This window comes from Empidonax traillii, unplaced genomic scaffold, assembly GCF_003031625.1.
Source record: "Empidonax traillii isolate 1590-97213 ecotype Southwest subspecies unplaced genomic scaffold, ASM303162v1 scaffold1559:size92405, whole genome shotgun sequence".
NCBI classification, from domain to species: domain Eukaryota; kingdom Metazoa; phylum Chordata; class Aves; order Passeriformes; family Tyrannidae; genus Empidonax; species Empidonax traillii.
Genome location: NW_020956752.1, coordinates 15,317 through 28,551, shown reverse-complemented (window position 1 = coordinate 28,551; position 13,235 = coordinate 15,317). Strand labels below are relative to the sequence as shown.

Genomic DNA, 13,235 nt, shown 5'->3' with positions numbered 1-13,235 from the left:
ACTCTTTAAGTTAAACCTGAACATAGGCATTTCCCTTTAAGAATGAATTTATAGTTAAAAAAAAATCTATTTTATTGGTACCTCTTTGCGTCTCCATTTTCTAAGGTAAATCCTTGCAGGATGCAGTCTTCAGCATGTACAGTTTGTATTGGCTTACTTTTTTCTTGACAAACTGGGATTAGGCCTGTGCTCAGACCACATGGTACATCATACGGTTGGGATCAAATTGTTTGAGGAAAAAAGAGTATTAGTGTAAAAAAAAAAAATTCTAGCAGTACACTTTCCCTCCAGCTTTTCCTCTGCACAGGTGAATCAGACATTTCCAGCATAAGGCAAATGCTCGCTAGAGTTGTTCAATAAAAAAATGCTGCTGATATATTTGAAAAGGTTATAACAAACTATTAAAAAACTTTGTAAATAAGCTTTTACCTAAGAATGCACTGCTGTACTTATGAGAGGCAGGTACTTGGAATCACTTAGGTTGAATCATTTAGGTTGAAAAAGACCTTTAGGATCATTAAATCCAACTGTAAACCAATGTTAGTCTTGAAACAAACAGGATTGTACCAGACATCTTACTACAGGGGGGGGGGAAGGGGGGGGTGTGCGGTGGTGGTGAGGTGAAGCATGAAAAAAACCATTAAAAACACAAAAACACACAAGCCATAATCCTATGGCCATCAGCTGAAATACTAATACTCTACACTAGCAATTTAAGGAAGCCCCCAAATATGCACTGAATGCCCATAACTACTCTATGCTTTTTAGAAACGTCTATGTTACTTAGAGCTATCATATAACTAAATCAGGTCATTAATTCTGGGACATAAGACTCTTCCCCCTACCTATGAGGGGGAAACCCATAATACTGTCTTGTTCAGTTAAATATCTAGCATGTCAGTGAGCATGTAAAAATTGCCTTGGCATATGTACAGTACAAAATAAAGGTTTGGGGAGGTGAGAACAATTTCCTTAAACGCCAGTTCAAGGAGTCTGTGATGGCAACTTTAACTGATTGCTGTTCTAAAATGAATTTCACTCTCTCAGCCTATTTGCAAAACATCTCCACTGGAAAAATCTCCCCTTATTATTTTGGTTGCACTGAATTAATCTGCATCATAGCAGCGGTGCACTAGTTAACTGCAATAGGCTTTCACCTAACCTACATTCAGGTTTGGTTTTTTTCCTTCTCTTCTAGAAAAAGTTCATGTAAGAGTAAATGAAATGTGTAACTCTTTCTTTTTGTGTGGCTTACAAGATCACAATAATTTTGTGAATAAACCACAGTGTAGACTTTTTTAGTGCAAAGGCATACTGTTTTCAAAGAAACCTTTACTGCAAAGTTACAGGCTCAGCTGCCCCTCAGAAGAAACAGAAATACCTAACGACTTACTGTAAAATAATCTGCTGGTAGTGCTACTTGTGCATTTTCAATATTTTTCCACAAAACCTCTCTTCTGATTTCAAGTGGAGCCACACAAGACTATGCTAACAAGACAAGTAATAATCTGAATAAAACATGAGGCGACATTTTCAAGGAAGGTGGACCTCACTTCTGATCATCTCCCTTGATCTCTGTTCTCTGGACACCATTCAACAGGAACAACCACACTGCCAGCCTCAGGGACACATAGACTGCTGCAATACACCCCAGAACAAGGGCAGTCCCAGGGTCCCTCTGAGGGGCTCCATGTGCATTGGGTCAGGTTCCAAATGGACAGCTCAAAATAACCTTCTCACAGGGGATGCATTTATTCAAGCGTCCTTCCTATCCAAGTTCAAGCAGTGAGTATCTGGCTGTTTCACCAAGCCATAAAGACTTCCATCTCTCATCGTCCACCTAATATGAAAGCAGATATCCTTGCAGTTCACTCAGATTTCTCGTGCATTAAAAGGAACTGCAAATTCTTGGTCTGAAGAAGACAGAAGCACCCAATTTTAAGGGGTAATTTCCTTTTGCACCAAAAAAGTATCTCTAGACAAGAGACCTTTCAAGTTTATTGGGAGTTCCATCATTCTTATACTGACAAATGAGGGAGATATGCATGCCTGTGTTTCGTGACCTATTGCTTATTCATGACATATAAATTACACCAATTCCTTTTAGTCCCTTCCTTTTAGTTCTCTATAAGCAGAGGCTGAGAGATCTTAATTTTTCTACATTGAACATCTCTGGACTACCACTGAACAGAACCACTCAGTATCTCAGATAAAGTGACAGAACAGCTAGTGTTTTTTTTAATAGTGACTACTCTGTCCAATTCTTATTTCTTTATTGTACATAGAAAAACCAGACCATGTATACTTTCTTTTCATAAAAGTCGCGGCCAACCATTTGAAAATCCTGTTCTGAACATTTTGGGGTTTTTTTTAAGTAATGAGTGTGTAGTTATGTTTCAGGGGCTTGATTTGTAGTGATGCTATCTAATCCCAAGTTCCAGTCACACAGCAGATTGCTTATCACCTTGGGGAAATGAAGTCACATGTATCTTATTTTTAAAGGCGAAACGATCCCTAAGAAAATGAGGTAACAAAATAACAGCACTTTGAGGACAGCATGCCTGCTGGTTTAAGCCAAAGTTCACTGCTGTCCATTGAGGGGCTTTAGAGACTCCAAGACGCCTCAAGGTTGGCTGCTGAACACTAAAAGACGGACGCAGCTGCTGATGTTACTGAGCGTCAGTGGTAGGAAAATGCAGCAGCAACAGCAGGCCTTTCAGCTTGCTTCCAAATAGCTGGTAGGGGTTCTCTTCACTGATACCAGAACCAAGCTATCTTCAGAAGGGGTTAGCACCATTTATCATGTCCATCTTGATAAGCGTGGCAAATTCGGTATTTTCCGTTACAACTGGAAATCCTGAAAAGATTTACCTACAGAATGCTGTACAACTAAATGCCAAACGATGAAAAGAATAAAAATCCCCACTGCAGGACGTAACTTTTTCTTGCCAACAGCACAAATTTGGGACCCAAGAATTACGATAAAATATTATTGCTGTGTAATTCTATTCAGGAACTCAGTAATTATAACACAAATCAACCAGAAATTGTATCCCACGTTGGTCTGATAGCATCTGCTTAACAAAGGAAGACTTATGCTTATTGAAAGTCCTTATGCAAGTAACTGTTTTTTGTTTAAAGTAATATTGCTTCCTCTCTATTGCTCTGAGTTTACTCAGCAGTTTATAGTACCTGCAACATGGAGGATTTTATTGCTTTTGTGCTAAAAATATATTTCCCCTTATTGCTGAAATCTTACTGTTAGGAGAAACGGGTAAAAAAAAAAAAAAGAAAAAAAGATGACAATCTAAAAAATTCCTCTCCCAAGCTTTGAGGATGAACACATGAAAAACTGACCACAGTAAATTTTTCTCATCAAGATATAACCTGTTACTAACTTTAGGTCAAGTGTTTTAATAAGTAAACATGAACTTCAATTCTTTAAACTAAATTACGTATTAAGAAATAGAAGTCTTCTGTCATTACAATGGAGATGTGAAAGTTACTTCACTGTACATAGACTGGTGAATCTAATTTCCCCGGTCTCACGCATGGGTGTTGTTTGATGGGACAATAAAACATCAGAATTCTGCAAGCTGGTGGGATTTCTGCCAGTTTCAGAGGGATCTTGGATGGATTCCAGCACCTCACCATATAGAACGGGGGCCTATCCTGTAATTCTGAGGGGACAGCAGAGAATTGCTTAATTCTGCAGGGTCTGGAAAGTGGCTGGCTATCAAGCAATCCTTCTGTGCAAGTGAGGTCAGCAGCTTCATACACACAGCTCTGGCCCTACTCTCAAGAGCTCGTTCACAGGTGTGTTATATAGCACCTGTCAAGTACTGCAAGCCATGTTAAAGTTTGGCCTGACAGCTGCAGGCAAACCTGTGTCACTGACTTCCAGTAGGATTTTTTGGCCTGTGCTGCACAGTCTTAATTTAAGAACATATTTCTGGAAGCGACAACATCCTCACTGGAGGTCATAGCAGAGGCTTGGGAGGCAGAATCATGTTTCTCATCTGTATGTGGTGAAAGGCAACCATGCACTACTCCTCAAACAAGGGTAAATCGCATCCCTAGCTTTGTGGGACTGCTATAATTAATCCTTCTTTCCTCTTTGACTTGCACTGTTCCTCAGGAGAGAAGCTTCCAATTACAAATCTCTCTGCTCTGGCACAAGGAAAAGGTCGGCTCCCCCAGCACTCGGAGAGTCTCTATGGATTTGAGCAGCCTGTGGAGTGAGGAAGATGACAAGGACACTAGGTGAACCAGCACGAGAGGATGACATTACCTCCCTCTGTGCTGTTTTTTTTCTGGCTTCCCCATCACACAGGTGCTGCGTAGAGAAAAACGCTAATGCCTGTGAAGTTATCCAAGAAGATGAGAACAGGTCCGCATAAGCAAAACAACAGTTGCCCTCTGGACTGAATTTTGGTCACAATTGTAGATTTTATCATTATACTTTTAGCAATTTGATAAAGAAGGACAAATGCAGGAAAAAGGAAGGGGGTAAACTTTGCATAACTAACTCATTTTTTTGCTCTTAAAAATGCCATTCTACATTATTGAGCCTCCTTACATTATTCATGTCATGACTTTTAGTGCCATTTTACTGCCCAATACTTTGCATACTTGAAAAACTGCACACATATGTAGCGTAGATTTCTACAAAGTGAGTATTTCTTATACAAAAATGCAATGACTGAAGCTTCATTAACATTCAGAAGTAGATAAAGAACACCAATATCCTACACTGAGCAGAAGTCATAGTCTAACTCTGATGAGCATCTGTAAATCACAGGGAAGCCAGGGGAGCTTCAAATTCACAGCTCTACTGGATCATGCCATGCAATTAATAAACTAATCAGATTACAAAGTAAGAGCCAAATATCATGAAGGTTGAACCAAGTAAACAATGGAATTTAAACCCGGCATTGCAACTAAAATTAATTATTGCTCATAAAAATGTCTACAGAGCCTTGTTTACAGACAACTCACTCACATTTGAGATTCAGCTTTGTGTATAGCGTATGATTCTTAACGTCACAGAAACTTTGCCACAAAAAGCTACAGTCATCCAAACGTCCACATGAAAAGGACTGATTCCATCTGGAAAAATCCAGACCAGCAATGCAGTTGTCTCTACTACCTCTACTATACAGGTATATTTTTTTCATTGAACTGTAAATATTGCTATTTTTACATTTGAGTCTGTTTTGGGTTTTTTTAATGGAAGGTACTGAAGCAACAATACAGTGTGCTGACTTAGACATTCAAGGGAAAATAACCTCCTACTGATGCCAGGGCATGAAGACATTTAGCTCCCATCAACACTAATGGAAGTGGTACTCTAAACTCCATGAACTGACATGAGGGCACACCATAAGCTTCACAAAGTCATATGCCAGGAAGATTTTCTCCCTGACAATCAAGTCTTCAAATTAGAAAACAATGCTTTATTTCTGGTGCATTCTAATGTGGCTTCAGTGAAAGGTTAGAAGCAGTTTGAAATTTAACCATTCATGAGAGGAAGCTCTGTTTTTTAGACCAGAACTATCATCTTACAATGGAGTGAACTGACATGAGTACAGTGCAAAGAATCACATTCTGTAGTGGATGAAACTGCCAGAAAAAGGAGAAAACACTGGGTTTTTTTCTCATCTTGCAGTTCTGGATGCAAACAATTATGAACCAGATATGCTCCAAGAATGTATAAACGTCAGTATTTAAAATTACATAAGAGAACAATGAAAACAAGTGCTAATAGTTTAGACTTGAAAACAAACTTAGGAAAACCATTTCATGTAGTGCCAAATATGTGCTGCATGCAATTTGGAGATTATTTTATTAAAGATATTTTTAACTCTTCTGAGAGGACAAACTTATCTGAGAAACTTAGTGTTTGACCTATTACAAACACATAGCCAAAAGAGGCCACATTGTTTCATCAGTTTCAGAGATTCTCCCTCCCCCAATCAGTTTTAAAATTAATAGCATAGTGATCTCCGATGTCCCATATCTAAGGGAAAACATATGGCTGACTTTTGAAAAGGAAAGCAATGCATATCTTTCGGTTTAACGTCCAGCCAGAACTCATGAGAAAACAGGTAACCCTTAAAAACAATTATCAAGCTAATTCACGCTGAGATGTAAAATAAAAAGCTGTACAAGTACTTCCTCACTTAGAGCAAATTTGTTGCACTGAGACTACAATAAATACCAATAAATCAGTACAATTGGCCATTATTTTGAAGAGCATTCTGATGATATACATATGCAGTAACAGGACTTGGTTTTTCTTTTTTTTTTCTGTTTAAAAAAAATTAAAGAGGAAAAAAATATCCTGACAACATATTGTAACATGCAGTATAACTAAATTCAATCACAATAAACAATTTCAAAGGACGTATGCTGTTTCGATCCAATTTTAATTAGAAAGCTGAATGTAAAATCATGGCAAACATGGCAAAGTCTGGGTAATATGACAAAAAGACCCTGAGCAACATTGTAAATCTGTAAGAACACTGATTAATTTGATTTTGGAAATCTCCCTTAAACCACTCAATTGATTTAGGTCACTGGGGTTTTCCGTTCACAAAAAGGTCAGTCCATCCTGTGGTTTTTATCTGAACCCATCACACACCATTTAATGAATGCATCTAAACCAAAGACAGAATGTCTGGAAAGTAACTTGCTAAGGAGCGTCCTCCTGGCTGCCAATCAGACATCACTGGGTGATCTTGCTCTCTGAGACAGGTTAGAAGGAATACAGCCACAACAGATGAGCCAAAGCGCTTTCTGTATCTCCTGGTTTCTAAAAGCATATATGACAGGATTGATAATGGAATTGTAGGTAGCTGGCAGGAGGGTGGCATAGGTGTATATAGAAGGATAGGTGTAATCTGCTATTAAAGAATAGAGTGTAAAAGGCATCCAGCAAGCAGCAAAAGTCCCCAAAATAATGGCCAAAGTAGACACTCCTTTTCGGGTGGTCACATAGTGGGAAGTGGCCAGGAAATGGTGTTGCAAGGCAATCTGATGGGCATGGCGCATCACAATTTTACAGATCTGAATGTAGAGTTGCAGCATGAGGGCAAATATAAGCAGGAAAGAGACCGAAAGGACAGCTGCATTATTTTTAGTGAGTGGTCTGATAACACTGCAGGTGGATTCATCTCTGAGGCAGTTCCAGCCCATTACAGGCAGCAGTCCAATACAGATAGATGCTCCCCAGAGCAATATAAGCATGACATAGGTAAAAGTGACAGTCCTCTCCGAATTGTAAGTCAGAGCGTAATACAGGGAGAGGTAACGATCAACAGTGATAGCCAGCAAGCTGCCAACAGATGCTGAGAAAGAGGCAACGATCAGTCCAATCGTAACCAGTTTTGTAGCTTCTGACTGCAGAAGGTAGGCAAAAACAAAATTGATGATCAATCCAATGCCCGCTAAGAGATCTGCCAGTGCCAGGCTGCCTATCAGGAGGAACATGGGGGCGCGAAGACTGGGGTTATGGAAAATGATCAGAACCACAATGGCATTTTCGCAGGAGATAAGGGTCCCTGAAGTACACAAGACAATGTCCCAGGGGTTTACCAAAAGCTCTGGCTCAGGGTCTACGACAGGAACCAGGGAGGAGCCTGGAGCTGAGGCATTCTCTGTAGAACTGGCTTCTACATGATCCTGAGGCAGCCAGCTCAAATTAACCTTCAGATCTTCATTCATTTTAACCCCTGTCTTCTTCAACAGAAAGACATTATTTTTAATGTTCAGGCACAGCACTGGACACATCATCCCCCCCGGAACATGCATCGCCCGAGTCAGCAACACCAACCTAATGTGCAGGCAGGCACTTGTTACATAAATGTGACAACAGAAAACAAAAACAAAAAAAAGGCGGGGGAGGGGGGTGGGTGATATTTAAAAATTGCCCGAGATGATCCACCAAGGGACAGAGCGAGGCGCGGAGGCTGAGCGACCCGTAGGGCAGTTCCCTTCAGCTGCACAGGGATGAAGGCACGGCACGGGAGATAGACCATATAAACAGCTGAAGCCCCCATTAAGCGCCGCAATTTTGGGTGGGGGCCGCCTGCGGGGCGGCGTAAACCCCATTATCCAGCGGCCACGATTCCAAAGCTGGTGTATTATTTTTGGTCGCGGAGGGAGCGGGCAGCATGGGGAAGCGGCGGAGGTAGGGGGGGAGAATATCCTTCACCGACCCCCAGTGAGGAAACCCCGCCCGGGCTTGGTGCTGTGGGGGGAGGGGAGGGCGGGGGAGAAGTGGGGGCTTTATCCTCTCTGAGAACTTACAAACTCGACGCGGACACGACACGCACACCACCACACACCCCACGCACCCGCGGCGGCGGTTCACCTGGGCTTATCCCCCGGCAGGTCGGAGGATGGGAGGAAGAAGGAGGCACAGAGGGGTCGGCGCGGTCCCTCTCCAGGCTCCAGCGGGACCGGCGCCGCGCGCGGGGGGAGCCGAGGGCGCAGCGCAGGTGCGCGCACCCCGCGCGCTCGCGCGGGGCGTGTGCGTGTATGTGTGTGTGTGTGAAGGGGCGGGGGCGCGCCTCGTGCGCGCGCGCCTGCGCAGGTGCGCGCGGGGGAGGCGGAGGGTGGGGGGGGCGAAGGGGGCGGACGCCCCCCCTGCCCGCTCCTCCCCGCACCCACGGAGGCACCGCCGCACCCACCCTGCGGGCGGCTGTTCCCCTCAAGCCGGCCTTACGGCGGGCAGCTGGCTTCTCCTCTGCAGCAGGAGCCTCCTGAGAATTGTTTAAATCGAAACTGTCCGTATAGTGCGAGGGTGGTCAATTGATGCTGGCATGGGCTTGCCCAGAGAGTTTGTGGTGTCTCCGCCCCTGGAGATACTCAAAAGCTGATGACATCACCATCCTGGGAGTGTTCCAGGCCAGGGTGGATGGGGTCCTGAGGGAGTTGTTCTAGTGAGTGGCATCCATGCCCATGGCAGGAGGCTTGGAACTAGATAATCTTGAAAGGCCCTTCCAACCCAAACCATTCCATGGTTCTATGATTCTATGACATGGCCCTGAATGACCTATTGTAGCTGATTGTGCTTTGAGACGCTGGGCTGGACCAGACCACCACCAGAGGCACTTAAAGCCTCAACCATTCTGTGATTCTGTGGTTTATAACCATGTGAAAATAAATCACAGAATGCCAGAATCAATTAGGCTGAAAAAGACTTCTGAGATTGCACAGAGTCCAAGCTATGATGGAACACCACCATGCTAGCTATACCATGGCACCAAGTACCGTTCCCGGTCTTTCCTTAAACAGCTCCAGGGATGGTGACTCCACCACCTCCCTGGGCAGTCCATCACGATGTCTATTCATCCCTTCTGTGAAGAGATTCCTCCTAGTGTCCAACCTAAACCTCCACTGGCACAGTTTTGGATTATGTCCTCTTATCCTGTCACTAGTTATATGGGAGAAGAGGTCAACCCCCCTCAGATACAACCTCTTTTCTTGTAGGTCCTGAATGACCTATTCTAACTGACGCTGCTTTGAGATGCAGGGCTGGACCAGGCCACCGCCAGAGTGGCCCCACCTTGGAGACTCTACCATTCTGTGATTCTGTGGTCTACAACCATATGAAAATGAAAATACAGGATGAAAGATTTAAAGGAACGGTGTCCAGTATCAGGTCTAGAGCAGGTAGCACCTGACAATGTGCCGAGAGCTGGCCAGCCTGGGCATAGGGATGTCCGCTGTCCCTGTTAAGGGTAACATGGCCAGATTTACACAGCTGTTACACCTTGAGTAGTGCAGGCAGGCTAGTGGCACCTGTAGTGAGTTAGAAACTGAACTTGCATTTAAGCCACTGGGTCAGAGCAACCATATGAAACAGCTTTAGACAAGAGATGCATTTGTCTGTGTGCAGCAGGTAGTCTCCCAGTGTCCCCTACAGTCAGTGGATAGAAGCTTGTCCTCTAGGGCAAGTCAAAACAGTGGGATGAGTTGGTCTCTAGAAAAGACTGGGAAATTTTAGGAAAACATTCCTTTTCCTCATTTACGTGATTATATACCTAAAGCGCTTTGGAAAATCTGGTCCTAGGGGATGATTGGAATCTGGAAGGAAGATTTCCTTCTCCCTTCTTGAGTAATGCACTCAATAATCAAGCATGGTGCCATCCTTCATTCTGGTCAACCTCAGTCATTGTGCTAAGCCTTGTGTGACTTTATTGGATGATTCAAGATTATTCATTCATATTTCTGGTGCCCCTCCTGCTTTATAACAAGGATTAAAAATGGATATTGCATTGCTGCTGATCACTGTCTTCCAGTTTTATCCACTGATTTCTTATGTGACAGTGTAATAAATACCTTCCTCTGATCTGGACTGAGTATTTTTGGTGTGTTTTATCTTCTGTCACTCTTCCATTTAGAACAGTTGCAATAAAAATGCAAAAGCTTTTCTTCAAATGTTTTAACATTTGTTTCACAAATGGGGAAGACAGGCATTTCAATTGAATATTTTAATTTAGGACTTTGGAGATCTGTGTTTATTCACTTAGTTAATTTGTGAATGATTTCCATTCCAATTAAAACACATTATAAGCAAGCTAATGTTTGTGTCCCGTATTGCCAGTTTGTCACTTTTTACTGAGATGGTGCTGTTGTCATTAGGGCAAATGGCACTGACATGGATTTCACCCTGTAGCACAACAGAACAGTTGTAATTCAGAGGAAAATCTCTGTTTAGGCATTGTGAAGATTAACAGGTGCAAAAATTAGTGACAGGTCATAGGTAAAGAGCTCTTGTACCACTGTTTGCTGACCCTCAAGCTAGCACAGAACAGCCTAGTGCTGGAACAGGAAGCTGAGTTTGGACTGTGCTGGCTTTGGATCTGAGCTACGATCCCTGTCTGACGCTGTGACTGCCATGGTGATGTACAACGATACTCTGACCTAGCTCAGGTAACACAGCATGACTTTGCATAATATTGGCATATCCTGAGGCGTCAGGTGTGAAATCTAGTGCTGTTTTCTGTCCCAGGCGTAGTTTGGAAGTTACTCACTCTTCAGGCAGTCTTCTTTCCTTCACTTATCTGCAACTGGCAGTAGGTGGGAAGTACTCCTCGGGGACCATGCCCCAGCCATGTCCTGAGTGGCAAGTCTGCCTCCAGGACCACGGGCTGTGCCATGGATAGAAACCCTCTTCATAAAGCAGAGGTATGAAAAACATCACCCACTCCAGTGACTTCTTGAACAGTAGAAGAATCAGGCTTTGGGATGCATCCTGAGTTATCCAGCAAGTAAATATGGAGCTAACCACAGAAACAAACCAGACCTATTCAAGTAGAAAAAAAAAATATCCTGAAATAACACACTGACATACTCTGCACCTGGGGCCCTACCATCTAGCAGGCCTCCCTTCACGATATCCAACAGGGTCGCACGCTTCTCTTCTTCCTTTCTGGGCACCCTCTATTTTAATCTCTTTGTTTTGACTCCTAAGCTTTAATCCATCTGACCAGAACCAGACTGAAGAAACTCCTAGTCGAATCACAGTCCTCATTACCTGGAGTTATTTTTCCTTTGGATTTTATTTTCCCTCATGGTAACTTAAATAAAATTCAGCAAGTTCATGTTCTAGTAACAACTCTTGCAGATAGGAATGGTTCACTATACAAAGGAAGTGTGAAAAATGCAAATATGTGACAACAGACTCTGTGCATTTTAGAAATGGCTTTTGTTAGAATTTTATTTCAGGAGACTTCAGCTTCACATTGATTTAATCTTCAGTGTTACATGAATGGTATTTAGACACTCATGTAATGAACCAAACTCTGCCCACACACAAAATTGTGCAGTTATTACTGACCTTTCAGAATCTTATAGCTGGTATACCCTGGGCAGTGAACAGCCCATTTAACTTTTTTTTTTTTTTTTTATTTTTAAATTTTTCTTTTTTTTCCCCCCATCCATTGGTGGGTTAGGTGTTGGAAGTCTTCATTCATTTTTTCCTGAATTGCTAGGTAAACTGAAAACAATTAGTATCATAACTAAAGTAGGGGTTATTTAGAGAATGTTTTGGGTTTATTCTAAATTAGTCTTTGTCCATTTCCAAAGAAAAGAAAGAAAACAGAGCATAAAAAATACTTGCCAATATATATCAATTTAATAGAAAATAAGTCTTGTCACACAGACATGATATTATTACAATGGGAAGATATATTTTATTCCCCACAGATGAAACAGATTTTTGAAAGGCACTTGTCTTATCATGTATCATTATAACAGAAGTGCCAATTTTCATTGAAATACTTTTGAAGGGACTTAAACCTTCTTTTCCTACAACCTCTTAAAACACTAGCTTCCAACAGAGCCTGTGCCAGACTTGCAGTTATTCAATAACCCGCAGGACCACTGGCAAAGAATGGACACGTTATAAAGATAGATGGATGTAATGGTAAGCAAAGAAGAAGGCAGAGCATTCAGAAGGTAGGCTAGATACAGTTCAGTCCAGTATATTTTAAAAAGGTACTAAAAAATGAGAGAGAATGCAGGAAAGAGTCACAGAAATTATTCTGAAGAACTGAGAAAATGTCTCATAGCGAAGGATTTATAGAAGTTACTCTGTTCGGTTAGTGTAAAAGAAGATCAAGAGACACATGGACTACAGCATGCCTTCACCAGGATTTTGAAGGGCTCTTGAATCTTACAGAAGAGGATGTAATGTCTGGAAGCTGAAGTTAGAGAAGTTCAGATTCAAAATTAAGCTCAAATCTTTAACAGCAAGATAATTAGCCACTGGAACAATGCATTCAGGGCAGGTAATGGTTCCATTTCCTCTTAATACCTTCTTGGAAGACACCCTCATCAAAAATAAATTCTGTATAGGCACATGCCAGGATAAAAACCTTACCCAAAATTAGTAATTTAAGTAGTAATTAGCAATTTAATTTGTTCCTTTTTGCAGGCTACTATGGCAAGGAGAATTTTCTTATAACTCACAGTTTGTTCTCTTCAGATAAAAGAACATGATACTCTGATGGTCCTAGAAGTTTGTAAAGAAACCTTTTTCCCTTGGGTGCCAAATGCTTTCAGTAGTCTAGGCTGCTCTGAGGAGTTGTCCTCTCCTAGTGGGCTCCTTGCTTTCATGTCTGATAAACGGCTGAGTACTCACAGTCTTCAGAATTGTATGTCCTGGGGACATGTTTCCCTGCATACATATCTCATGCTTTTCTTGGTAGCTACTGTGTTTCTTT

General features: G+C 42.1%; 1 protein-coding gene across 2 annotated transcripts; it reads right to left on the bottom strand.

The window, feature by feature from the left end:
• Positions 1 to 1,581: 1,581 nt before the first annotated feature.
• LOC114070455 (G-protein coupled receptor 12) lies at positions 1,582 to 8,472 on the bottom strand. Of its 2 annotated transcripts, none has more exons than XM_027907879.1 (2): positions 8,375 to 8,472; positions 1,582 to 7,737 (listed from the first exon to the last, which is right to left on the bottom strand). In XM_027907879.1, exon 2 carries the CDS (start codon positions 7,723 to 7,725, stop codon positions 6,721 to 6,723), a length of 1,005 nt encoding a protein of 334 aa, XP_027763680.1. In that variant the 5' UTR covers positions 7,726 to 7,737; positions 8,375 to 8,472; the 3' UTR covers positions 1,582 to 6,720. The 2 variants fall into 2 exon arrangements, with proteins under 2 accessions (XP_027763680.1, XP_027763681.1); XM_027907880.1 differs by having other exon boundaries at positions 8,358 to 8,457.
• Positions 8,473 to 13,235: the final 4,763 nt, after the last annotated feature.